The 26,956-nt window shown below is 36.1% G+C and overlaps 1 protein-coding gene across 1 annotated transcript in view; it reads right to left on the reverse strand.

The window, feature by feature from the left end:
• Positions 1-6,050: 6,050 nt before the first annotated feature.
• The window catches only part of TBCA (tubulin folding cofactor A), a 91,111-nt gene continuing 70,205 nt past the window's right edge, over positions 6,051-26,956 (reverse strand). The window contains exons 2-4 of the mRNA XM_001107593.5: positions 23,113-23,218; positions 8,088-8,174; positions 6,051-6,308 (exon numbers count right to left, since the gene is read on the reverse strand). Of these exons, the coding sequence (XP_001107593.3) occupies positions 6,228-6,308; positions 8,088-8,174; positions 23,113-23,218 (274 nt within the window). The 3' untranslated portion in view covers positions 6,051-6,227. The remainder of the gene's footprint in view (positions 6,309-8,087; positions 8,175-23,112; positions 23,219-26,956) is intronic.

The raw sequence follows: 26,956 nt of genomic DNA on the forward strand, positions 1-26,956 counted from the left end.
GGAGGCGGAGGTTGCAGTGAGCTGAGATCGCACCACTGCACTCCAGCCTGGGCTACAGAGGGAGACTCTGTCTCAATTCTTGAACAGTCTCACCACTTATTTTCCTCTTTACAGGTTTAATACTTCTTGTATTACAAATATATGTTAATTTGTGGAGAACTGCCATCTTCAAAATATTCTCATCAACGGTGTGTTACATTTTCCATTTCCCTATATCCTCATTGCATTATCTACTTAAAAATTGTTAGTCTATTAGATTCACCAGTGTTTTCTTCTAAATTTTAATTCTTTTCCATTTTATACGGAAATTTTTGACTCATTTGAGATGCATTTTGGTGTGAGAGGTGAAATAGAGATCCAGCTCCATTTTTTTCCCCCAGTGGCTAGCCAGTTATTGAATGATCTATCTTTTCCCCAACGATCTGAAATAGTGTTTATCATATACTAAATTTATATTCACATAAATTTGGGTTTGCTTCTGGACTCTATTCTCTTTGATCCTCTTCTTTTACCGTACATTTAATTATTGTAACTTTAACTAGTTTTACTAGTGAGCAGTTTTACTAGCTCTTATCACTATTCTTTTTCAGATCTGCCCCCAGCCGTTTTTCCCTGTTAAAAAATTTTTTTTAATTGGATTTTAGAACCATTTCCTCAAATTCTCCCCTCTGCCAAAGCCCTTCTGTGCTTTATTTCATCGAATTTACAGATTAACATAGAGAGAATTCACATTTTCACAATATTAACTCTCCACATATAGTACAAGTCATTCTTCTTAAATGTATTTTTGACTCTCACTGGACACCCTTTTTTCAATTATATTTGGCTACTGCTGGTATACAGAAAAGCTTTTGGGTTCTATGTATTTGTTTTCTAGGACTGCTGTAACAAGGTACCACAAACTATTGTCTCACATTTCTGGAGGCTAGAAACCAAAATCGAGGTGTCTGCAAGGCCATGCTCTCAAAGGCTCTTGGGGGAGAAACTGTTCCCTGCCTTTCTCTTAGGTTCTGGTGTCACATTGGTGATCCTTGGCTTGTGAATGCATGAATTCTGTTGTCCAATGGCCTTCTCACTATGTCTTCACAGTGTCTTCTTATTCATACATCAGTCATACTGGGTTAAAGGCCCACCCTACTCTAGTAAGCTAAGACCTTAACTATTTCTGCAAGGACCTGTTTCCAAATAGGGTTCCATCCTGAGGTATTGGGGGTTAGGACTTCAACATACATTTTTGGGTGACATAATTCAACCCATAACAGTTTTACATATCATGTAAGTACTCATTTCAATTTCCTCATTGCTTCTGATTATTTCACAGATGACTCTGGTGCTTTCCTGGTGCACAGCTTATCTGCATATAATGAAAATGATGTCTCTTTTCCAATATTTATTTATCATTTCATCTTCTTATCTAAGCTCATTGGCTAGTACTTTATCACACCTAGACGAGAGGTATTCATTATCTTTAAAAAGTTTGCTTTATTATTTTTAAAGTCTGAGTATGATTACTACTGGAGTGGACTATTTTTAAAAACCATCCATTTGTATTTCTTCTTCTGTGAACTGTGTTTCTATCCTTTGTTTACTTTTTATACTGAAGGTTTTTAATTAATTTGAAAGAGCTCTTGTGCACTGAAAACCTTAACTTCTTGTGACAGATTACAAATATTTTCCTCCAAGATTTTGAAAGCACCTTGTCAACTATCCAGCAGCCAGGAGAAAGCACAAAATATAAGAAAGGTACAGATCTACTGTAACATAGATTAATTATAACCTTTCTGTGCAACAGTCCAATACATGAGCAAATCCCTCTCATATTGTAAGAGTAGTAAGATGAATAGTGGAGAGCAATGTAGATTTTTATGAAGCACTCTTGAAAATTTCAAGTACAATAATACTTATAACTTGTCTTATAGTATAGCATTTCCAAACCATTCAATTTCTTTCCAGCTAAAGCACTCAAAGGTGCTTCAGGGACTAAATGATCTGATTAACCCTTTAATACCAAATGCCTCACAGCTCTGGCTCCCACGTACTCATCAAGTTTACACTGACATTTAAAGGCCTTAATGCCATCAAAGAAAGGATTAATCTATCTTTGGTTTGTCTAAATGACCAAATAATAAGATTTAAGTGATAACTAGCTGTAGGATATGTCCTTATTAAATTTGATAGGATTTTAAAAAACCCAAGTAATGTAATGAAGTTTGCAAAGTGATTTGGATTAAACAGGTTTGACTGCTCAATCTGGAAGTGATCCAGTGCACAGGTACAGGTATAAAGGCAATTTTAAAATATCAGGCTTTGAATGTTGCTGACTAGAAAGTTGAGAAATGTTAAACAAACATTACAATATATTGTTTTAGCTAGTTTTCATTACTCATAAAATAAACGTGTGCTTATTTTAGCAGTGTGCCTTCTCTCCCCTCCTCACAAGTTTCATTCCCCCCCAAAGATTCACATAACTTAACATGGCACAAAACATGAGAAAAGAAAGACAACCTAGTTCTTGGGATGTTGATGTTCATTCAGAAATATAAATGTCCCAAAAGCCTAGACAGAAAGTCCCTGTCCAGGACCACTGAGGGGGTATTTTGATTTACTAGGACTAATCTACCCATTAGCCAAGAATGTACAAGTGAAGATGCTAGGACTTGGGAATGTTCTTACTGGCATTAAAACCAGCCTGGACTTGGTCACCCTACTGATTCCATACCTTGTATCTTTATTTCTTTGTCCTATGCATATTCTTACTTAAAAATGATGTGACCTTTGCTGTACAGAAAAATACAGATGTTAGGTTCACTACTTGGATCTGTCACTTGTATGCCTTTGTTTTGCCTGTGTTCTCTATGGAAGCCTTTATATTTGTCTGTACAAGGACTCGGGGCATATTACAAATTGTAAGTAGTTACACTTTACCATGACACTATATACCTGCAATTTGTATGACTTTGCACATATTCACTAAGACAACTGATCTAAGAAGTTTATATGTCTCTGTGTGTGTGTAAAATTTTCACAAATAGAATAATTTTATATGATTGTATTTGGGTGTGTTTTTCACCACCCAATAGCAGGTAGGAGTTGTACATAGTAAGAACACATATTGTATACACACACACATTCATATATATGTCCTGGGTCACAATGGAAAATGTGTTTTGTATTGTGGTTTGCAGTCAAAACAGTGGGAAAGGCACTGTATTAAATGTGTTTGCAATGTGATGGAATCCTTCTTGGCATTCTTTCTCTCATTTCCAGAGGTCAAACATGTTCTTGCTTTTCATTCAATCTACAAATGTTTACTGGACAACTACTGTATGTTGGTTGAGGGCTCAGGTGTCGGGGCAGGAAGAAAAAGAGGCAAAATTAGTTGGCAATTTCTACCTATTATTACACAGATATAAGGGTTTAAATAAAAACTTAAAAACAAGATGCTGAATTGATACCAGTTGCTCGTATTTTAATATACTTATTGATGGCCATGAAAACCTAAGTGGAATGTATGAAAAATTCCCAGAAATAAAGTCTTCACAGGATGTTAAGCCTCTTGGGCTTCTCATTAATACTTCGAGAGTGATCCAGTATAAAATCTATAGTGGAGACAGGAATTCTCTAAAGATATATTTGTTTTTCTTCTTTTTTTTTTTTTGAGACAAAGTCTTGCTCTGTCACCCAGGTGGCAGTGCAGTGATGCGATCTCGGCTCACTGCAGCCTCTGCTCCCAGATTCCAGCGATTCTCCTATCTCAGCCTCCCGGGTGGCTGGGATTACAGGCACGTGCCTCCACGCCTGGCTAATGTTTGTGTATTTAGTAGACACGGGATTTCACCACGTTGGCCAGCAGGTCATAACTCCTGACCTCAGGTGATCTGCCCACCTTGGCCTCCCAAAGTGCTAGGATTACAGGTGTGAGCCACCACATTTGGCCAATAAAGATATGGTTTTTTTTCATTTACCTTATTATTGATTTCTTCTTTTCTAGGCTTTTTGGCAACAAAGTAATTTTTTTAGTAACCATGATTTGGGTCCTTGCTGCAAAACTTATACATATGAATCTATATATACTTTAGTATTTGTTCTCATTAAGCTTTAGTTGGTCAAGAAACCATTTACTATATCTATCTATCTATCTATCTATCTATAGAGAGAGAGATGCTTATACATTAAAAAAAATACCAAAATAGTTTCTGTAAATGAACTACTACTTGGAAAACTAAATATTAGTGCTCCCTCCCATCCCTCATCCCTTCCCAAGCCTATCTATTGCCTGGTGCTTGATAGCAACCACAAAATAATCTAATTTTCTTGGTGTTCAAACCTCTAATACTAACCTTAATATCACATTTTACACTATAATTACAGTTACTTTTTATTTTCTCAACTTTTCTTTTTCCCACCTCAAATACTTTTAAAATGGCATGTAATATGTTTTGGGATGACATTCCAATTTAGAAATGCTTCTGATACATGTTACTCTCTGAAGAAGTAATTTTTGGCATGTGTAAATAAATTTATTTATTTATTTATTTTTTGAGACAGAGTCTTGCTCTGTCGCCCAGGCTGGAGTGCAATGGCACGATCTTGGCTCATTGCAACCTCCGCCTCCTGGGTTCAAGCAATTCTGCCTCAGTCCCCCAAGTAGCTGGGATTACAGGTGCCTGCCATCATGCCCAGCAAATTTTTGTACTTTTTAGTAGAGATGGGGTTTCACCATGTTGGTCAGACTGGTCTTGAACTCCTGACCTCAGGTGATCCACTTGCCTTGGCCTCCCAAAGTGCTGGGATTACAGGCATGAGCCACCGCACCTGGCAAAAGTTTATAAGTGATATAATCTGTGCTTTATAACAACAGAACCTTTAGGAATAATTTAGGAAAAACAATTATTTTTCTCTTTTCTGATCTTTGGATGTATTCAATAAATATGTTATGATTTCTAGCAATTATCTGCAACTTCCAAAATCATACCAACCATACTAACACTGTAAGTATTTAATGCAGCAAAAATTCAAGTGTTGTTTTTTTCCAATTTTGACTTTTCAAATTTAAATGCTATACATAGATATTTGGTTCCTTATATCAATGCCCATTAGGCTGGTGATATAAGGCTCACACACATTTTCTGGAAATATAAAAAATCTAAATGAGTTGTCTTGTATTTTTGGAAAATAAACTCACATGATTGGCTAATAGGGTCACAACTGTACCAGAAAAATGTTTTCTGACAAAATGATACTTTTTCCCCCCGAGTTAATCTAGATAATCAAGACTGGGCTACAGCCAAATTGTGGTGGAGCTGGCCCAAATATTCATAACTCTGTGTTCAGTGATGTCATATTAGTAGTATGAAATTGGTCACAGTCGGAGTATTTATACCACAGAAATCAGCAAAAGCTACCAATCAGAGGCTCCCCTCCTATTCTGAAGAGCCTTTAAATATTTGCTAGCACCACTTCACTGGCAATAGCCATTATTGTTTAAAAATACCATTCAACTCTTCATTGTTCATAAGAATCTTATTTGAAGATCTAAATGGTTGGGTGTTTTCTGTGTGAATCTGTCCTGGAAAAAGATTTAAATGTTTCTCATTCATTGATAGTAATGGAAATGTTAGACTTTCACTGTGAAGGCCTTATGTGAGACCTTCCCCAAAAAGGGTTCTTCCTTTTGTATCAGTTGTATTCGATTCCAAATAAACTGCTTATAATTCAATCTTTTAGACATAGGGTCCTGCTATGTTCCCTAGGCTGGAGTACAGTGGCGTAATCATACCTCACTGCACCCTCATACTACTGGGCTCAAGCAATCCTCCCACTTTAGCCTCCCCAGTAGTTGGGAATACAGGTATGTACCACGATAACTAAAATTTGGATTGTTATTTGAAAAACTGGTATCCTATTTTTTAAAACTCAATCTATGCTTACGAAGCAAAATACATAGAGTTTAAATAGAACCTAACAGATTATAGTTCTCTGTCATAAAGTCTATGTGGTTTAATGATAAAAGGTTAATTTAAAAATTTTGTAAAGTACAAAATAAACAATTTTATTAGATGTATTCATTTATTTGACATATTAAATTAGACAAAGAAATACATACGTAACCAGATAAAGGCAATCACATTCTCACACTACTTGAACACACAGCAGTGGTCAAAAATAATGGATTGTAAAATGGACCCCAGGATTCAATGCAAAAACCACCCCATAAAAGAAAAGTTTCAGGCTTCTAACTTCACTGAATCCAGTACTAAACGTGCTTCTTTATATTCCTCAGTTTCTTCCAAGTCTTTTTCACATTCCTAAAATGAAATACAATAAAAATTAAGTTTATCCTTTTCAAGTTTCAGTACTTTGTTATTTACTCAAATATTACAAACCATTAATGTAAATAACTAAAAAATTAAAAGTAAAAAATCCCAAGCCTCATCTAAACATACTGTAATTCCACAGGTTTCCCACATTCTGCTCCTTCTTTACAAGTAAAGGAAGAAAAAACTGGTGCTTTTGCTTCACTGTATATATTCTCATATAATAAGTGAATAACACAGCCTTCTAAAGCTACCAGCATTAAGTAAATTAAATAAAAACCTCAGAAAAGTTTATTCTCATTTTGTTGACCCATCATCATCATACGAAAGAGAAAAGTAAAAAGCAAGATTTACTAACATATTCCATACATGACAGCATTCAGGCCAAAATAATCCACCAACTATTCCCAATGACAAAGAAGGCTTTCTATGTCACAACAGAGTTAAATATAATCTCTGAATTCAACAAATGAATTGCTTGCTTGCTAATGGGTATTACATACCCTACACTAAAGCAAACAAAATACATCTTTCATTTTCTGATATTTAAAGATTGAGTTTTTCCATAATACTGATATATAGGCAACTTTTACTAATATATTGTAATGATAACAGAAAAATGAAATAATATCATCTAAATTACTCTACACAGGAAATTTTGTTTGATTTTTACATGAATCTATCTATGGTTAGCAATTTATGTCAGGTCAATAAAAGATGGAGATATACAAACAGAGTAGAGGAAATAAAGTATGTGTGTATTTAATATGCAAACTGAAAGCAAAAGGACTGAGAATTTGCTTAGCTCAAACTATAGGTAAGAATTTCTTAAACCTCCATGTTACACCTTAAACACATGTTTGTTCTCTGTTAGTAAATATAAGCTCTTCGGGGGCAGAGATATTGTTGAATACATCCTCACACACAAATATATCATCCAAAGACATTATTATTATTATTTTCGTATTTATTTTAGTAGAGACGGGGTTTCACCATGTTGGTCAGGCTGGTCTTCAACTCCTGACCTCGTGATCCGCCCGCCTCAGCCTCCCAAAGGGCTGGGATTACAGGCGTGAGCCACCGCGCCCGGCAGCCGACATTATTTTTTTCAAGCAATTTCTATTACTTTCTCAGCTACTAGATTCATGAGAGAAAAAAGCATTTAAACTGTTAAGAAATACAAATGATGCTTCCCATCTCAGTTAGTATTTTAACAGTTATTATTTCCTGCTTTATTTACCTTCTGTATCACAAGGCATTTATACCAGCAAGTATAAGTGTTATTCAGCTCCAAGTTATTATGAGGGGACTACCTAGATTACCAGTTTTTTCCCCCTCTCTCAAACTGATTTAGGTTTGAATGTGAAAGAATTCCAGATCCTTTTATTAAGAGCCCAAATTCTTTTGAAGTATTAGATCTTTTAAAATTTTAATCAATCAACTCATCCTCAATGTCTCAAAAGATCTTTATGTATGAAAACCAAATAATCAAGACCTTGCTGGACAATACTGGTACCATCATAACTTAAATAAATTTAGCTAAATTTTAATGAATTGAACAAACATGCTAGAAAACAGTACTTTTACTGGAGGCATAATTCAAAACACAATTTAAACTCCATTAATTATTTTAAAATATAGTGGTATAAAGGGCAAGTGAATAAGAAATACTGCCGACTAGTTCTCAGTGTTAAATATTTAAACTTTTGGCTTTCCATGTATTGGATTGAAAAAAATTTTTTTTAACATATGACACAGGTCTTTACTTACTAATATCTGTTGAAGATCCAAATATGCGGCTTCCAACCTGCGCTGGCAATCTGGGATCATCATCCGGGATTCTTGCAGGATCTCTACCTAGAATGAGAATCTCTGTGAGATGTTCAGAGATGGCAAAACTTGTATGTGTTTAGCTCATATCTTGGTAAATATATCCTTATTAACAGGAATCAGAAAAAAGTTATGGTTATGTTAAATAGTTCAATATTTTAACTTAAACTGTGTTTATTAGAAGTTAGAAAGAAAGGCTGGGCACAGTGGCTCATGTGTGTAATCCCAGCACTTTGGGAGGCTGAGGCAGGTGGATCACCTGAGGTCAGGAGTTCGAGACCAGCCTGACCAACACGGAGAAACCCTGTCTCTACTAAAAATACAAAATTAGCTGGGTATGGTGGCGCATGCCTGTAATCCCAGCTACTTGCAGAGGTTGCGATGAGCTGAGATTGCACCATTGCACTCCGGCCTGGGCAACTCCATCTCAATAGAAAAAAAAAAAAAAAAAAAGGTTAGAAAAGCAAGACTATCACACTGTAAAATCTACAAAGTACAAGTTTTAGAACTAAATCTTTTTGGTAATCACCTTCTCATGCTAAATAAAAGTTAACTGCAAAAGCTTTTCATAGAGCATTTATTTTAAAAGGCTACTTAAAATAAACTATTTCCCCTGCTGTCACAAAGCACCTTTATCCAAAATGGGATCAGCTGGTTATATAAATATCTCCTGCATCTTTTGAGTAATAAAGAAAAACAGTGTTCAGATAATATCACATGGAGATAATTACTGCATGAAAAAAGTTATTGAGTTATTGATCACATCGTGTGCACACTGCAGGAGGTTCACACTGAAAGACAGAGGTAAAGAAAAATGAAAAGCAAAGACCAGCAGGTTCATATTTTTGATGCTTATCATGCATAAAAAGTTATTACTTATCCTCGTGCTTCATTTTAGGAGAGAGATTATTCTCCCCATGCAATGTGAGCCAAATTACCAACGTGGCACCCCTCTGAATCTAAACTTCTTGCCTATTCCTCCTGATGACAGACACTACAGAATTAAACACAGAAATATGTATTCCAGAGGATATTTCTGGACATAAAATCCATCATTCAAAACTGGACTATAACACATCAAATCATAAAAGAAAAAAAATCAAATCAATGACAGGGAAACCCAATTGATAAGAGTAAATAAGTTAATGCCACATGTTGGACTTCAAATAGGGCTTTTTCTTAGAGTAGCAGTAAGCTTTATTTCCTTAAACTATTCTCAGAAAGAAACATAGAGCTCATCTAAACATTTATTTCCAGAAAATAATGTTTGGTCAAATACCTTTAAAGAAATGGGTAGAAAATCTGAGTTTTTTACTAAGGAGATTATCAAGCTCATATAAAATAAAAAGTAATGATATAATTTAATGGCAATAATATTGTATTTTAATAGAAACTTTAGGTCCCAGTACCGTCTTCCTTTCCCAAATAGCTTTGTCAGAGCTCATATTGAAAACAAAAATCTGAAGAAGTTCTTTATTCACATCTATTTTCTCAGGTGGAAATCTATTGTTGAACTTAAGCCTCTTTTACTAATAAGGCACAGGTTGAAAATTTCAAACATAACATCATCATTTTATTTCAGAGCTAATCATACTATGACTACACATTTAACCACTGCCATTAAATTATTTTTGTGTATCTGGTTAGTTTGAATACATGTGAAAAACCAGTGACAGGAACATTTCATACTGGATTTTTCCTATTTCCTTTCCTATGGAATTCCCTTCAGAATGGTTACAGGAATTAAACAAGATGAAATGAATAGGTCAAATCCATGACAAGTCACTATATGTGTTTGTAAAAAAATATTTTCTAAGCTTTAGCCACCAAAAAAACCTTTAAGCAATGCCATCCAAAAATAACTTCTATTCATTAAAATTCTATCTATTATCACAGACCAAGAATCCTCAATCTATCAAAACAGGACTCCGACTTACACAGGGCCAAAGCTCAGGCTCTCCCATACACTACCCCAATTCATTCAATAAGTTTACTATACGTCTTCAGGATGCCAGGTACTGGGGATACAAAGATGAAAAAGAAAAGGTCTCGGCCGGGTGCGGTGGCTCAAGCCTGTAATCCCAGCACTTTGGGAGGCCGAGACGGGTGGATCACGAGGTCAGGAGATCGAGACCATCCTGGCTAACACAGTGAAACCCCGTCTCTACTAAAAAATACAAAAAACTAGCCGGGCGAGCTGGCGGGCACCTGTGGTCCCAGCTACTCGGGAGGCTAAGCCAGGAGAATGGCGTGAACCCGGGAGGCGGCGCTTGCAGTGAGCTGAGATCCGGCCACTGCACTCCAGCCCGGGTGACAGAGCGAGACTCTGTCTCAAAAAAAAAAAAAAAAAAAAAGAGAAAAGGTCTCTATCCTCCAATCCATAAGTCTAGGTGTATTAACATGAAAATAAACATTTGAGATTGCTTCAAGAAGCTCATGCCACAGACAGCCAAAGGAACACAGTGATGACTATGATTTGGAATCCACAAACCACATCTTCATCAAAGCCATAAATCATATATTTTACATTTGGACACTGAATTGCAACTGTCTGGAATAATTTTAAAACACAGTATATGAGGTGTGATTATTATGTAAAGATACCCCCCAAAACACCTAAACTTAATTAAATGAATATTATCTTTCAAAGGGTTTCCCTTGGGAGGTAGTATTCAAATTAACTGTCCTCTGTTTACAATATCTGAATCAACTGTCAGTTTATTCTAATGTTGACTATGATAAGTCTGAGCTTAATTCAGGATCTTGGCACAGACTGGGAGATGCAAAGAACCTTACAGGAACAAACACAACAGGATGTGGTACTGACTGATGTCTAATTGTTTTTAAAACAAGTTACGGTTTTATAGGGGGTACTTATTTGGTAAAATGGAAGTTGGGAGTTAGTTTAGCAAGGTTCAAGTATTATGAATAAATGGCTGAACCTAAAATCTAATCAATTTCCTTTAGAGACAAACATATGTAAATTGGAAAGGAAATACCCCAATGGGCAGATCTTCATTTCTGTCAGAAAGAAGAGCTCTGTGAAATAATCTGGCCAATGTCAATCCAGCTCTTAGGTTATTGCTTGATTGTGATGAGGTTTCCAGCTTCTTTAAGGATCCAGATCATCCATCAGAAGCTGGCTATACCTATAGCTATAATAATCAATAGATACTCTAATATTGGCTATTGGCTACCTCTGAAACCAATGGCATTAGTTTGCCAGGCTGGGGTCTAGAGCAATCCAGAGATTACTGGAATAATGGTTAAGTGTTTTCTTTAGATGGTGGTAAAATGGTAATGTACTCACTTCTCAGGAAATCTATTTGACTTGTATTTTATGGTTATTGCCAAATGAGTAAGATTGTAAGAAGAATCTTAAGTCAAAAAAAAAAAAAAAGATCTTTGGGCCCTTAAGCTCTAATGTATCAATAATTACTTTAAGTGTAAATATACTAGTTAAAAGGCAGAGATTCATGGATTGGATCCAATAACATGCTGTCTACAAGAAACTCACTTCAAACATAATAAAAAATAAAAGGATGGGAAAAAATAAATTTAAAAAAGCAGGGCTAGGCATGGTGGCTCATTCCTATATGATCCCAGCACTTAAGGAGGCCAAGGCAGGAAGATCACTTGAGGTCAGCAGTTTGCAACCAGCCTGGGCAACACAGTGAAACTCTGTGTACAAAAAATAAAAATTAGGTGAGTGTGGTGGCACATGCCTATAGTTCTAGCTACTCAAGAGCCTGAGACAGGAGGATTACTTGAGCCCAGGAGCTGGGAGGTTACAATGAGCTATGATCGTGACAATGTACTCCAGCCTAGGCAAAAGAGTGAGACCTTGCCTCTAAAAAGCCGAAAAATCAGGAGTGGTTAAACTTCATACCAGATGAAGTAAACTTCAAAGCAAAATAATTATCACAGACAAAGAGGGATGTTACATTATCATAAAATTATCAATCTACCAAGAAAAATATAGTGATCTTAGATGTGCATGCATTAAACAACAGAGTTTTAAAATATGTAAAACCAAAACTGATAGCGCTGAAAGGAAAAACAGACAAATCCATATACATAAGCTGGGGATTTCAATACCCCACTCTCAGCAACTGATAGAAATATTAGATGAAAATCAGTAAAGGTATAAAAGAACTGAACAACACCAACACACAAGGTGTAACTGACTTTTATAGAACACTCTACCTCAGAAAGAAAGGAGAATACAGTGTTGTAATAAGGAGAATACAAGTACTTTTCAAGTACCCATGAAATATTTACTGAAGTAAGCCATATTCTGGATCAAAAAACCCGAACAATAGCAAAAACCCCAACAAATTTGAAAGAACTGAAATCCTACATAATACATTATCTGACTGTAATGGAGTAAAATTAGAAATCATAACAGAAAGGAAAATCCCTACTTAGAAATTAAACAACATACAAGTAAGGAACCCATGGGCCAAAAAAAAAAGTCTCAAATAAAGACATATATAAATGGAAATGAAAATATAACATGTCAAATTTTATGGGATGCAGCTAAAGCAGTGTCTGTTGGGAAATTTACAGCACTAAATGCCCACATTAATAAAAAGGAAAGGTCTGAAATTAATAATCTTGTTTTAATTTAATTTAAATAAGTTCTTGCTTCAAGAACCTAGAAAAAGAGCAAAATAAACCTAAAACAAGCAGAAGGAAGGAAATAATATATAAGAGAAGAAATCAACGAAATTAAAAACAGAAAAGCAATAGACAAAACTGTATGAAACAAAAAGCCGGTTTTGGCTGGGTGCCATGGCTCACGCCTGTAATCCTAACACTTTGGGAGGTCGGGGCAGGCAGATTGCTTGAGCCCAGGAATTCGAGACCAGCCTGGGCAACATGGCAAGACCCCATCTCTACAAAAAATTAGCCAGGCGTGGTGACACACATCTGTAGTCCCAGCTACTTGGCAGGCCAAAGTGGGAGAAGTGCTTGAGCTTGGGAGGTTAAGGCTGCAGTGAGCCAGGATTGTACCACTGCACTCCAGTCTGGGCGACAGAGTGAAACCCTGTCTCAAAAAAATAGTAATAAAATTAAAAAACCAAAAAGCTGGTTTCTTGAAAAGAAAAAAAAAAACACGCTGATAAACCTTTAGGAAGACAGACAAAGATAAAGTGAAAGGGCAGAAATCACCAAAAGTAGTCCAAAATAGAGGATATCATTACAGATCCTGCAACTATTAAAACGAGAAGAAATACTATAAATGATGTTATAATATTGTTCATAATGTTCATAAACAACTTTGGAGAAACTGACCAATTCCTCAAAAACTACCAACTACCCAAACTTAATTACTTAAACAGTCCTATTAATCACTACAGAAACTGAAGTTATAATTTATTTTTGGTGTTAATTTAAAAAATACCTTTTCTCCAATGTTCTGCTGAATGAAGTTGTAATTTAAAAGTTCCTACAAAAGAGCTCTCCAGGCCCAGACAATTTCAACAGACAATTCTACCAAATATTTAAATAACAATTAACACCAATTTTACACAAATCCTTCAAGAAAACAGAAAAGGAACAAATGATTTTTTAAATCAATATTCCCAAACGATTTTATGAAATCAGTATTAACCTTACAGCAACACCGCATAAAGACAGCACAAAAAAAGAAAACTGCCTCAACAAATTAGCAAATTGAATTCAGCAATGTATACAAATAATTATTTATACACCAGTATCAAGTGGGATTCATTGTATGTATGCAAGGACGGTTAAATATTTGAAAATCAATCCATGTAATTCACATCATCAGGTCTGAGAAAGAAAATGAATATAATCCTAGAATAAGTTCAGCAAGGTGAGTTTGCAGGTTACAAGATCAACACACACACACAAAAAACAATCAACTGCATTTTCATATCTAACAACAGATATGGTATGTGGAAACCAAAACTAAAAACAGTACCATTTGCAAGAGAGTCAAAAAAAAAAAACAAACAAAAAACTTCACTATACATTTATAATGTGCAGGATCTGTATGCTGAAAATTATAAAATGCTGATGAAAGAAATCAGACCTAAATAAATTAGAAAGACTTACCATATCCATTAACTGGGACATCAATTTGCCCCAAACTGATTTTTAGGTTTAATGCAATTCCTATCAAAAGGTGTTTTATAGATACAGACAGGCTTATTTAAAAATTTACATGGAAAGCCAAAACAAACTAGAAAAGCTAAAATAATTTTGAAAAAATAAAATAAAATAGACACTCTTCCCAATGTTAAGATTTACTACATCGGTATGGAATCAAAACAGTGCAGTGTTGTTAAAGGGGTAAAGATTAATGAACCAGAAGAGAGAACACAAAAGTAAACCCATACAAGTATGTCCAACTATTTTTGACAAAGATACAAAAGCAATTCAATGAAGGGAGGACAGCCTTTTCAACAAATGCTGCTGGAGCAACTGGACATTGGCAAAAAGATGAATCTCAAACCAAACGTCACACCTTATATAAAAATTACCTCAAAATGGATTGAAGACTTAAATATAAAACACAAAATCATACAACTTTCAGGGAAAAAAAAAAAAAAAAGAAAATCTTTGGAATCTAAGACAAGCCAAGAGACCTTAGCCCTGAAACCAAAAGTATGATTCATAAAAGGAAGTACTGATAAATTGGATGTTCTCAAATTTAAAAACTTGGCTGGGTGCAATGGCTCATGCCTATAATCCCGGCACTTTGGAAGGCCAAGGCGGGCAGATCACTTGAGGTCAGGAGTTCGAGACCAGCTTGACCAACACGGTGAAACATTTTCTCTACTAAAAACACAAAAATTAGCTGGGCATGGCGGCAGGCGCATATAATCCCAGCTACTACAGAGGCTGGGGCAGGAGAATTGCTTGAACCTGGGAGGCAGATGTTGCAGTGAGCTGAGATCACACCACTGCATTCCAGCAAAGAGTATGGCTCCGTCTCAAAAAAAAAAAAAAACTAGCCAGGCATGGTAGCGCATGCCTGCAGTCCCAGCTACTTGGGAGGCTGAAGCAGAAGGAACATTTCAACCCAGGAGGCAGAGGTTACAGTGAGTCGAGATCTCCTCACTGCACTCCAGCCTGGGCGACCGAGCAAGATTCTGTCTCAAAACAAAAACAAAAAAAAATCCCTGTTTCTCTGTCAAAGACACTGTTAAGAGGAGAAAAAGACAAACTACAGACAGAAATATCTGCAAACCACGTATCTGACAAAGGGCATGTGTCTAGAATATACAATGAACTCTCAAAACTCAAATGTAAAAAAACAAACAAAGCATCCAATTAGTGGGCAAAAGGCCTGATCACTCATTTTCACTGAAGAGGATATACAGACAGCAAATAAGCACATGAAAAAATGTTCAACATTATTAGCCATTATGGAAATGCAAATTAAAAGCACAATGAGTTATCACTGTACAGCTATCATACAGCTGATGGCTAAATGCTAAAATTAAAAAATAGAGATCACACTGAATGCTGGTAAGGATGTAGAGAAATTGACTCATTGCTGGTGGGAACATAAAATAGTACAGCCACTCCGGAAAAGAGTTTGGTAGTTTCTTTTAAAACAAAAACCACAGGAATACAACCTAGTAATTGCACTGTTAGGCATTTATCCTACAGAAATGAAAACTTATGTTCAAGAGTACAGAACCTAGAAATAAACCCAAATACTTACAGCCAACTATCTTTGACAAAGCAAACAAAAACATAAAGTGGGGAAAGGACACCCTTTTCAACAAATGGTGGTGGGACACTTGGCAAGCCACATGTAGGAAAATGAAACTGGATCCTTATTTCTCACCTTATACAAAAATCAACTTAAGATGGATTAAGGACTTAAATCTAAGACCTGAAACCATAAAAATTCTAGAAGATAACATTGGAAAAACCCTTCTAGACATTGGCTTAGGCAATGATTTCATAACTAAGAACCCACAAGGAAATGTAATAAAAACAAAGATAAATAGCTGGGACCTAATTAAACTAAAGAGCTTTTGCACAGCAAAAGAAACAGTCAGCAGAGTAAACAGACAAGCCACAGAGTGGCAGAAAATCTTCACTATCTATACATCTGACAAAGGACTAATATCCAGAATCTGTAACAAATTCAAACAAATCAGCAAGAAAAAAACAAACAATCCCATCAAAAAGTGGGTTAAGGACATGAATAGACAATTCTCAAAAGACATACAAATGGCCAACAAAATACGAAAAAATGCCCAACACTAATGATCAGGGAAATGCAAATCAAAACCACAATGCGATACCACCTTACCCCTGCAAGAATGATCATAATCAAAAAATAAAAAAATAATAGATGTTGGTGGAGATTCCTTAAAGAACTAAAAGTAGGACTACCATTTGATCCAGCAATTCCTACTGGGTATCTACCCAGAGGAAAAGAAGTCATCATATGAAAAAGATACTTGCACACGCATGTTTACAGCAGCACAATCCACAACTGCAAAAATGTGGAACCAACCCAAATGTCCATCACTCAACAAGTGGATAAACTGTGGCATGCATATATATATATGATGGAATACTACTCAGCCATAAAAAGGAATGAGTTAATGGCATTTGCAGCAACTTGGATGGGACTGGAGACTATTACTCTAAGTGAGGTAACTCAGGAATGGAAAAGCAAACATCACATGTTCTTACTTATAAGTGGGAGCAAAGCTATGAGGATGCAAAGGCATAAGAATGACACAATAGACCTTGGGGACTCAGACGGAAAGGGTACAAATGGGGTGAGGGATAAGACTATAAATCAGGTTCAGTGTATACTGCTTGGGTGATGGGTGCACAAAATCTCAAAAATCACCATTAAAGAACTTACTCATGTAACCAAAAACCACCTGTTCCCCCAAAACCACATAAAATAAAAGTTATGTTCACATCAAAACTGTACATGAATGTTCACAGCAGCTTTTCCCACAACAGCAAAAACCTGGAAACAATCCAAATGGTCATCAAAGGTTAAATGTTAGTACATCCAAACCATGGAATACTACTTAGTAGCAATAAAGAACAAACTATTGATACGCTCAATAACTTCAATGGACCTAAAGGGAATTATATAAAATAGAAAAAGCCAATTTTAAAAGGTTACATACTGTAGATTCCATTCTATGTTATGTGACATTCTGGAGGCAGTGTAACTATTTAGGGTTTAGGGAGCAGAGAGGATGGGGTGGCTAAAAAGAGGTGGCAAGAGGGAGCTTTGCGATGGAACAGTTCTCCATCTTGACTGGTTGCTGCACATGCTACTGCAGAGAACTATACATGCAAACACACTAATGAGTGCAGGTATAACTAGTGAAATATGAGTAAGCTCTGTGGTGTACCAATGTCAACTCCAGGGTTTGAATACTGTATTATATTTACACAAGATACTAACATTGGGGGAGGTAGGATGAAGGATGTACAAGACCTCTTTGAATTTCTTTTGGAATTTCCTGTGAAATCTACAACAAAAAATAAAAAAGCAAGTGTATTACCTTCTATAAGCCTGCATATATGTACCAAGAGACAAACACATTTTCTTGCATGATTGTAAGTTATTTTCCATATTTTTATTACTGATTAAAAGAAAATCTGGGTTTTTCTTTGAGGATCAGCCTTGTGAGACACTCCTGGTCAAAGGGGTATCTTCTTTGTTGACTGAAGCCTCCTAAAGTTTTCCATATATTTAATGAAAAAAATTTCCCCTTTATATTTTTAGGAAAAACATAGAAACATGTCATCGTAAATGTTCACTCTTGTTTCAAAGAGTAAAAAAAAGTGTGTACATCGTTTTCAAAAAGATGAATTTTATATTACTGCAATTATATGCAATAATTGCAAAGCTTTTGTGAGAACTCTTTTGTGAGAAAACTGAGAACTCTTTGTCCAAAAATTATACCAGTTTGTCTTATTACTTCTGGAAACTAAGAGATGAGTTGTGCCTCAGGAGAAATGACAGAGATATGTCTGACTGAGTGTCATTACTGCCAATCATTATGCCCCAGGATAGGTTGAAAAACAAACCAGAAAGCTTTACCAAGTGAGGGCAAAACCCTCTGTACCCAACCTTAACTGGTGGAGAAGAAGAGAGCTATCAGAAGCGGAAGGCTAAAATCAATTTGGGCAATATTTGAATGACATGTTATATTGTTTAGTCAGAAAATAAAAAAAAAACAGAATAAATATTTAATTGACTGATATTCTGGCCTCCTGAAAACTTTTACCTAGTTACTTACTTTTACTTTTCTATTTTATTTTATATATTTTTTGAGAGAAGGCCTCACTCTGTCACCCAGGCTGGAGTACAGTGGCATGATCATGGCTCACTGCAGCCTTGACCTCCTGGGCTCAGGTGATCCTCTCACCTCAGCCTCCTAGGTGGCTGGGACTATGGATGCACACTACCACACCCAGCTAATTTTTTGTATTCTAATACATTTTTAAAAAAAATTTTTTTGTAGAGACAGTTTCACCTTTGATATGGTTTCACTCTGTGTCCCCACACAAATCTCATCTTGAATTGTAATCCCCACATGTTAGGGAGGGACCTAGTGGGAGATGATTGGATTATAGGTGCGGTTTCCTACATACTCTGATAGTGAGTGAGTTCTCATGAGATCAGAGGGTTTAAAAGTGGGGCACTTCCCACTTGTTCTCTCTCTCTCTCTCTCTCTCTCTCTCTCTCTCTCTCGCCCCTGCCACCTTGTGAAGAAGGTGCTTGCTTCCCCTTCACATTCTGCCATGATTATAAGTTTCCTGAGGTCTCCCCAGCCATGTGGAACTGAGAGTCAAGTAAACCTTTTTTCTTTATAAATTACCCAGTCTCAGGTAGTTCTATATAGCAGTGTAAAAACGAACTAATGCAAACAAGCTAGTTTGAGACTAGCTTGTTCCCCAGGCTAGTCTCAAACTCCTAGGCTCAAGTGATCTACCCAGCTTGGTCTCCCAAAGGGCCGGGATTACAGATGTGAGCCACTGTACCTGGCCTAATTACTTATTTTAAAAGAACCAAAATTATACCTAGTCCAACAGAGGGACTGTCCCCTGATTTCTGGCAACCATCTTCAGGTAAGAGTTTGGTATAGAATAAGAGATAGCACCTTAAGTGTGTGCTTAAAATACAGCCAATTTAGAAGAGGTAGGAAAGCCAGAGAAAAAAGGATCCAAGCGAGAGAAGAGCCAAAGTAGTGAGAAGTGACTGAGGACAGTCTCAGAAGCTCAGAAGAGTGTTTAGCTCAGAAGAGGAAGAAATCTAGGGAGAAGTGTAGAAAACCCACAAAATGCAGCACTTGGCTTTCTTGATATTTTCTACGAGAGGCACGATAAATGTTAAGAAAATCATTGCTGACCTTAAAGTCTCAGGCAATCAGGAACAGACCGTTCTTTTGGTTATGCAACACCCATTGTATATGATAAACAAATATGAATGGCCATAATATAGCTAAGCCAGGGAAAGGAAATTAAGAAATGTATGCAGGTTGGCTAAAGACAAGTTTTTAGGAAACTCTGAAACAAAACTGCAATCGACAACTATATACATGGTAGGTCGACAACAGAAGCAAACAGAAACAACTATTGTTCTATAATGAGATATGAGATGCTATTTCTGAATAAGTACTAAGTTGGCTATGAATCTAACAAATCCTGTTAAAAACTAGGATACCTATGACCAAAAAGAGAATTTTAACATGGCTGAGGGTAGAAACAACTTTTGAACAATTTTTTTTCCCTTTTACATCTGTGTATGTAGTCAATAATGCAACTAGTATGTGGCTGGTATTTTGAAATGACAAGTACAACACAGGATTCAGTAGTTAATCCTTACCTATAAAGTAGTGATTTTATTGAAATATGATACATACATGAATATAAATGAAAACAGGTTCTGTGATAACCCGTAACATTATTTGTAGAATTTTATTTAGAAAGGGAACACATTTATTCCTCCACTCCATGTAACTGATAACTACTATTTTAGCTATAGGGCTATTTTAAAATACATTATTGATGGTGAAAAAAAGCAGGGCAAAGAAAAAGACTAAATGAGGTCACTAGCTACATGACCGGGAAAACAAGCTGATGAAGTCCAAGAAGGACCTGGATAAAATAAAATTACATACTATGTCATAATATTTTCCCACTAGATGTAGTGAAAGAGGTACAAAAGCAGTATGTATCATAATTTTAAGAATAAAAGGTTACATTCCATATGTAAATCCTTATGAAGGGTAGTTAGTTCATAAAGGTGGATAAGGCCAGGCCAGGGAGCTCACGCATATAATCCCAGGACTCTGAGAGGCTAGGGTGGGAGGATCGCTGGAGGCCAGGAATTGAAGACCAGCCTAAACAAGAAAGTGAGACCCTGTCTCTATAAAAAATTTAAAAATTGGCCAGGCATGGTGGCACATATCTGTAGTCCCAGCTACTCTGGAGGCTGAGGTGGGAGCATCACTTGAACCCAGGAGTTTGAGACAGTAACAGTGAGCTAGGATCACACCACTAAACTCCAGCTTGGGCTTCACAAAGAGACCCCACTGCCCAATATAATTTATTAATATTAAAAAACAAAATAAAGGGGACATACTATATCTACACATCTGTTTACTAATCCTCCCTCAATTTATGAGTATCTGACACACAAATGTCTTTTATACACACAGTGCTATATCACAAATAAAGGAAGACGGCCTCTCCTAAAAGCTTAATAAAATAAGAAGGCTGTCTTCCTAGACAGCCAAGGGAAGACACAGCCAACAAGTTGTTTCAGCTGCTGCTGCATTTCTTCTGCATGGCAGAAAGCAACTCCCTACAAAAAAATCTATTTTAAATGATTGATTAATTTTGCTGAATTAAGCCTGAGTTAAGTGTGATTACCAATTATGCCACAATTTACACGGCAAAAATGACTTTGAGTTCATGAGCTGATTTTAAAAATAAATTTTAAGATATAGTTTGTATAAGCTGGTTCACACTCTCCTTTTTTAAAACTGTCACCTGGGAATTATTTTAAATGCATCTGACACTAGATTTTAAGTAGAAGACCAAGTGATCTGAGGTACATTTTATAGAGATTTATTTGGTGGTTGTGGTGGGGAAGGAATGGAGGATGTCAAGGGTGAAAGAAGTATGCCAACTGGGAGGCTTCTGCAATAAATAATACCAGCAAGAGATGATAGTGGACTAGACTAGAACAATGGCAGTAGAGAGAAAAATAGAGAGTAAGAAATAGGAAGTGCTGGCTGGGCGCGGTAGCTCACCCCTGTAATCCCAGCACTTTGGGAGGCTGAGGCAGGCAGATCACCTGAGGTCAGGAGTTCAACAGCCTGGCCAACAGGGCAAAACCCTGTCTCTACTAAAATACAAAATTAGCCGGGTGTGGTGGTGCATGCCTGTTAATCCCAGCTACTTGGGAGGCTGAGGCAGGAAAATCAGCTGAGCCCGGGAGGTGAACATTGCAGTGAGCCGAGACTGCACCACTGCACTCCAGCCTGGGTGACACAGCAAGACTCCGTCTCAAAAAAGAAGGAAAAGAAAAGAAAACAAGAAATAGGAGATGCTGATATTGGATGTGGTTATTAGAAAGAGAGAAAAATATCAAGAAGGGACCAACTAAATTTTTAGCTTGAGTATCTGGATGAGTGGAGGTACCACTCACTGAGATGAGGAAAAAGAAAGAAGAAATAGTTTTTTTGTTTGGGAGAGTAGGTTGGAGTACTGTGAGATCAAGATTTTAATTTTGAACACCTCAGAGGATGTGTCAAGTTTCAAGGTGAAAGTGGTAACTTGTGTCAGATGCTATTGAGGTATTTAAGATGAGGGAAAAAAGAGTAATAACAATGTCACTGATAGTTATAACAAGGGCTAGGGCACATAATCCACTCTTACAGGAAGGAAGGTGGTATACGTACAGATGCAGATAGGTTGATAGATTTTGTCATAAGAATATAAGAAAATTCCCTAATGGCCTTTATTTTCTCAAGGAATTATGAAGCAACTGTCAGCTGAGAATGAACGTTCAATATATGCTATGATGGGAATAAAGAAGTGTTATGGGAGCGAAAAGCAGGGGCACCTAACTCAGTCTAGAGGTGAGAGTAGAAGAGACCTCAAGGAAGAACAGAAATTAATAAGGAAAGGATAAGTAAGGCCAGGAGTAACAGCATCTCAGACATGCAAAATTTCAGAGGCAAAGAAGAAAGGGCATGTTCAGGGAGCTATAAGGCACCTAAGAGGTCGAGATAGGGATTGGTAAGAAATGAGGTTAGATAAGCAGATGTAACTTCATTTCCTGATTCAAGATCAAGAAGAGACTTGTATGCAATGTTAAGGCCACTGAAATTTGTCATGAAGACAATCAGAAGTAGTCATTGAAAAGTGCAATACATATTTTATTTTTGTGGTCTTCACATCAGTTTGGAGAAAATATTTGTGAATCTAAATATATAATTAATATAATATTAGTCCATTTTTATATTTGATACTTAAAAATCGAAAGGCAGTAAAGTTTAGCGATTAAGAGTACAGATACTAGAAAAAGAATGCCTGTGTTCAAATCTTAGCTATGCCAGGTGCAGTGGCTCATGCCTGTAATCCCAGCACTTTGGGGAGTTGAGGTGGGAGAATTGCTTGAGCCGAGAGGTCAAGGCTGCAGTGAGCCGTGATCACACCACTGCACTCTAGCCTGGATGACAGAGTGAGGCCCTGTCTCAAACAAAACAAAAAACAAAACTAAACCTCAGCTATGTCACTTAGCAACAGTGTGATTTGGGCAGTTATTTAACCTGTGTTTTAGTTTCCTTATCTTTAAATGGAAGTTTTAATAGTAAAGAAATAAATAATAATATAATCTCAGTCAGAGAACTGTTGTAAAAACTACATTAGTTAATATGGCATTCTGTAAATGTTAGCTATTGTTATGATATAATTTTACCTGCTTTTTAATGTCATAATTTTCACCATCTTCAGCTCTCATTTTTTCAATCTTTTCTTCCTGTTGTTTTGCCTCTTTTTCATACATCACTTTTTCTTTGACCAACCTATAGAAAAGCCAAAAATATTTCAGAAAATTAGCTTTCTCTCTAGACCATAAGAAAGAAACTGTGTAAATATAAAACATACTATATTTAGAATGCCAAAGTAGATATATTAGATGGGGGGGAGGAAGGAACAGAAGAAAAATAGTTTAGTCAGAGATGTAAGTATGATCCTCATGCTCTTAAATCCTATACCTGCCTAACATAAGTGCAATCTATCAAAGCATGAAATTCTTTTTTTTTTTCTTTGAGACAGAGTCTTGCTCTGTCACCCAGGCTGGAGTGCAGTGGCGAGATCTCGGCTCACTGCAAGCTCCACTTCCCGGGTTCACACCATTCTCTTGACTCAGGCTCCCGAGTAGCTGAGACTACAGGTGCCCACCACCACACCCAGCTAATATATTTTGTATTTTTAGTAGAGACGGGGTTTCACTGTGTTAGCCAGGATGGTCTCGATCTCCTGACCTCATGATCCACCAGCGTCGGCCTCCCAAAGTGCTGGGATTACAGGCGTGAGTCACCGTGCCCAGCCCAAAGCATGAAATTCTTAATTTGTAAATTAAAAACCAACTTCAGTATAATTACAATGTGAAAGCAATATTCAAAATTAGTATATACCAATAATACTAATATAATTGTCTTTTTTTTTTTTTTAAATATGTCTTCCAAACCTTTATACATGTATCTGAAACAGCACAATGGTAAAAGCTCAGTTTACTGGCCGGGGAAAATTCAGTAGATTGCATGTCAAATCCGAAACAAAGAAAGACTGGATTATTTTTTAACAACAAAATCATTTAACAAGTATTTATTGTGCCTTTAATTTTATGCCAGACTTTCCTTGTGCAAGGAGCTGAGATAATTTAGATGCAGTTCTCTCACAGACAAGTGGTAGAAACAAACTAGTATTTACTTCCTAAAGTAAGAAAAAGTATTTTTTAAAAAGTACATCAGGAAAAGTTTCAACAATAAGAAATACTGCAATACAAAGTTCTACTGATTATCCCAGAGATGATCCAAATAAAATTAACCATAATAGCCCCATCTTCCCCAATTCTGGTTGTTTAAAGTTTTAATATAAAAGAAAACTATAGTCTAAGAAAATATTAACATTCATATATACACAGCATCTAAAGAGCAGAAGAAAAGCTTTCATAACTCATATGCATTAAAAATAGCTTTCTCCATCTGGCTGTTGGCAAGATGGCAAGGATATAGAGAAATTGGAACCATCAAACATTGCTGATGGCAATCAAAACTGGTATAGTAGCTTTAGAAAAGTTTGACTATTCCTCAAAAAGTTAAACAGAGTAACCATGTCCTGACAATTCCATTTCTAGGTATATACCCTAGAAAAATGAAAATACATGCCCACAGAAAACATGTCTGTGAATGTTTACAGCAACATTATGCATGATAGGCAAAATGTGGAAGTCCAATAACCAATGGAAAATGTGGTATATCCATAAAATGGAATATTGCGCAATAAAATAAAAAAGTACTCATTGAAGCCACAACATGGGTGAACCCTGAAAACATGCTAAGTAAAAAAGAAGCCTGACATAAAAGGCTATATATTGTCTGATTTTATTATAGGACATATCCAGAACACACAAATCTATAGAAATGTAAAATAGATTAGTGGTTGTTTAGGACTGGGGACAACAGGGGAATTGGAAAGGTGATAGCTAAACGGTTTAAGGTTTCTTTCGGGGGTAAGAAACATGTTCTAAAAATGATTGTGGTGATAGTTGCACAACTCTGTGAATATACTACAAGCCAATAAACTGTAGACTTAAAATGGGTTAATTGTATGGTATGTGAATTATATCTCAATAAAGCTGTTGGCAAAAAGGAAAAAAAAGCTGTGACCACAAAAGCTTCAGGGGAAAGCTGCAAGTACTGATACATTCAAGCATGACAGCTGAAACATGTGAATGTCAGATGCAGAAATCTGCAGTTGATTTATAATTTAAAATTATTTTAACAATAATTTTCAATATTAAAATATCCTTTGAGATACAAAATTTTAAAATAAAATAATTAATGTATATAACAAAAGATATTTCTCAAAAAATTCCCTTTGAATAGTAAAGGAAACTTGTTAGCACAGAGATGGCAAGTTGCCAGCCTGCTTAAATGAAACCTAAACATGATTTTATTTGACTCACAATGTTAAAAAGAAAAGTATTTGTTTAAAAAAATATGTTGCCACATTAAAAAGCTGCGAGATTTGACATATACATCTGAATTTCTGGCTTCTCTTGGATGTTTTCATCAGGAAACATGGGGGCTGCATTCCCACTACTAGCTGGAGCTAAGTGGTGGCTGTTGTCTCCTACAGATGGGTTACGTGCTATTCCTTTGCCCCAATTCATATAACTCCCTGTTTCCTTAACAGTCAGGCATTACGCTTGGTCTTGCATACCTTTGAGTTTGGGACCTGTGTGCATATTATCAATGCAACATTATTACTATTGTTGTTTTATTATCATTATATAATCACGATTATTATTCAGAATATCAAGGATATTCAGAAACTACTGGATTAGCAATGAGACTTTCAATACTTCTAAACCTGGTATGTGACTAAATTCCCCTAGTAATGAAAGTAGCTGGAATTGGATAGGCTATTAAAGAGAAGCCCATTCCATACCATCTTATAATTCAAAGACTTAAACAGGGGTAGGCAAACTATGGCCAGGGAGCCAAATCTGGTCTGTCATCTGTTTTTGTATAGTCTAAGAGCTACGAACAGTTTTTACATTTTTGAATAGCTAAAATTTTTTAAAAAGATTTGTCATATAAAAATACAGAATTCAAATTTAATATCCATAAATAAAGTTTTATTGGAACACAGATATACTCATTCATTTATGTATCATGTATGGCTGTTTTCATGCAATAAGAGCAGAGAAGAGTAGTTGTGATAGAAGAATCATATGGCCCACAAAACCTAAAATACAGTATCTGGTCCTTTACAAAAAAGGGTTGCTGACCCCTGACTTGAAAGACTTCCACTTAATTCTATCCAACACCTACTTAATTATATTAGCATTAACACACTACACTGAAGCCTTGCTAGGTCTTAAGTTTCTTGAAGAGAGGATTAGGTTATATTCATATTGTATAATTGATCTTCCTACATAGTAGGCACTCAATGTTGGTTGAATGAATAAAAAGTTGAGTCTAGAAATCTCACTATTGTCTTTTAACATTTTCAATTTAAAGATAGAAATTATATTTATAAAACAATTCTGAAGCAGAAAAAGAGTGATTCACAAAAACTGAGCAATAAAAACAACATGGTAACTTTTGAAGAAGTATACAATAGAAGAATGCTCAGCTCACAGATAATTCTGATTGGTAATCCAAGTCATCCTACTTCATTGTTCTTGTCTATGGAAAACAGCAACAATGGCTCCAGCAACACTGAAGAGTTACTTAACTACCTATCACATGGGATAACTAAAGGTGCTACGTATTTCCATGGTTATTGGAATACCAAAAAATATATGTTACGTTTTTGCTTAAAAAGTAGTATTTTTGTGAAAAGGTCCAGGAAACAAGTTATTGAATAGCATGTGTTGCCCTGAAAAAGAAAAAAAAAAAGAAATCACTCAGTTGTGAGAACCCAGTAGTAACACAAGCATGTAAAATTATAGGGAATAAAGGCTAGGGAAAGATGTGGTATGAGAAATAGTAAAAGTTCAACTCTTAAATAGTACAAATCAATGTACT

The sequence above is a fragment of the Macaca mulatta genome, chromosome 6 (genome assembly GCF_049350105.2).
Source record: "Macaca mulatta isolate MMU2019108-1 chromosome 6, T2T-MMU8v2.0, whole genome shotgun sequence".
In the NCBI taxonomy this organism is placed as follows: Eukaryota; Metazoa; Chordata; class Mammalia; order Primates; family Cercopithecidae; genus Macaca; species Macaca mulatta.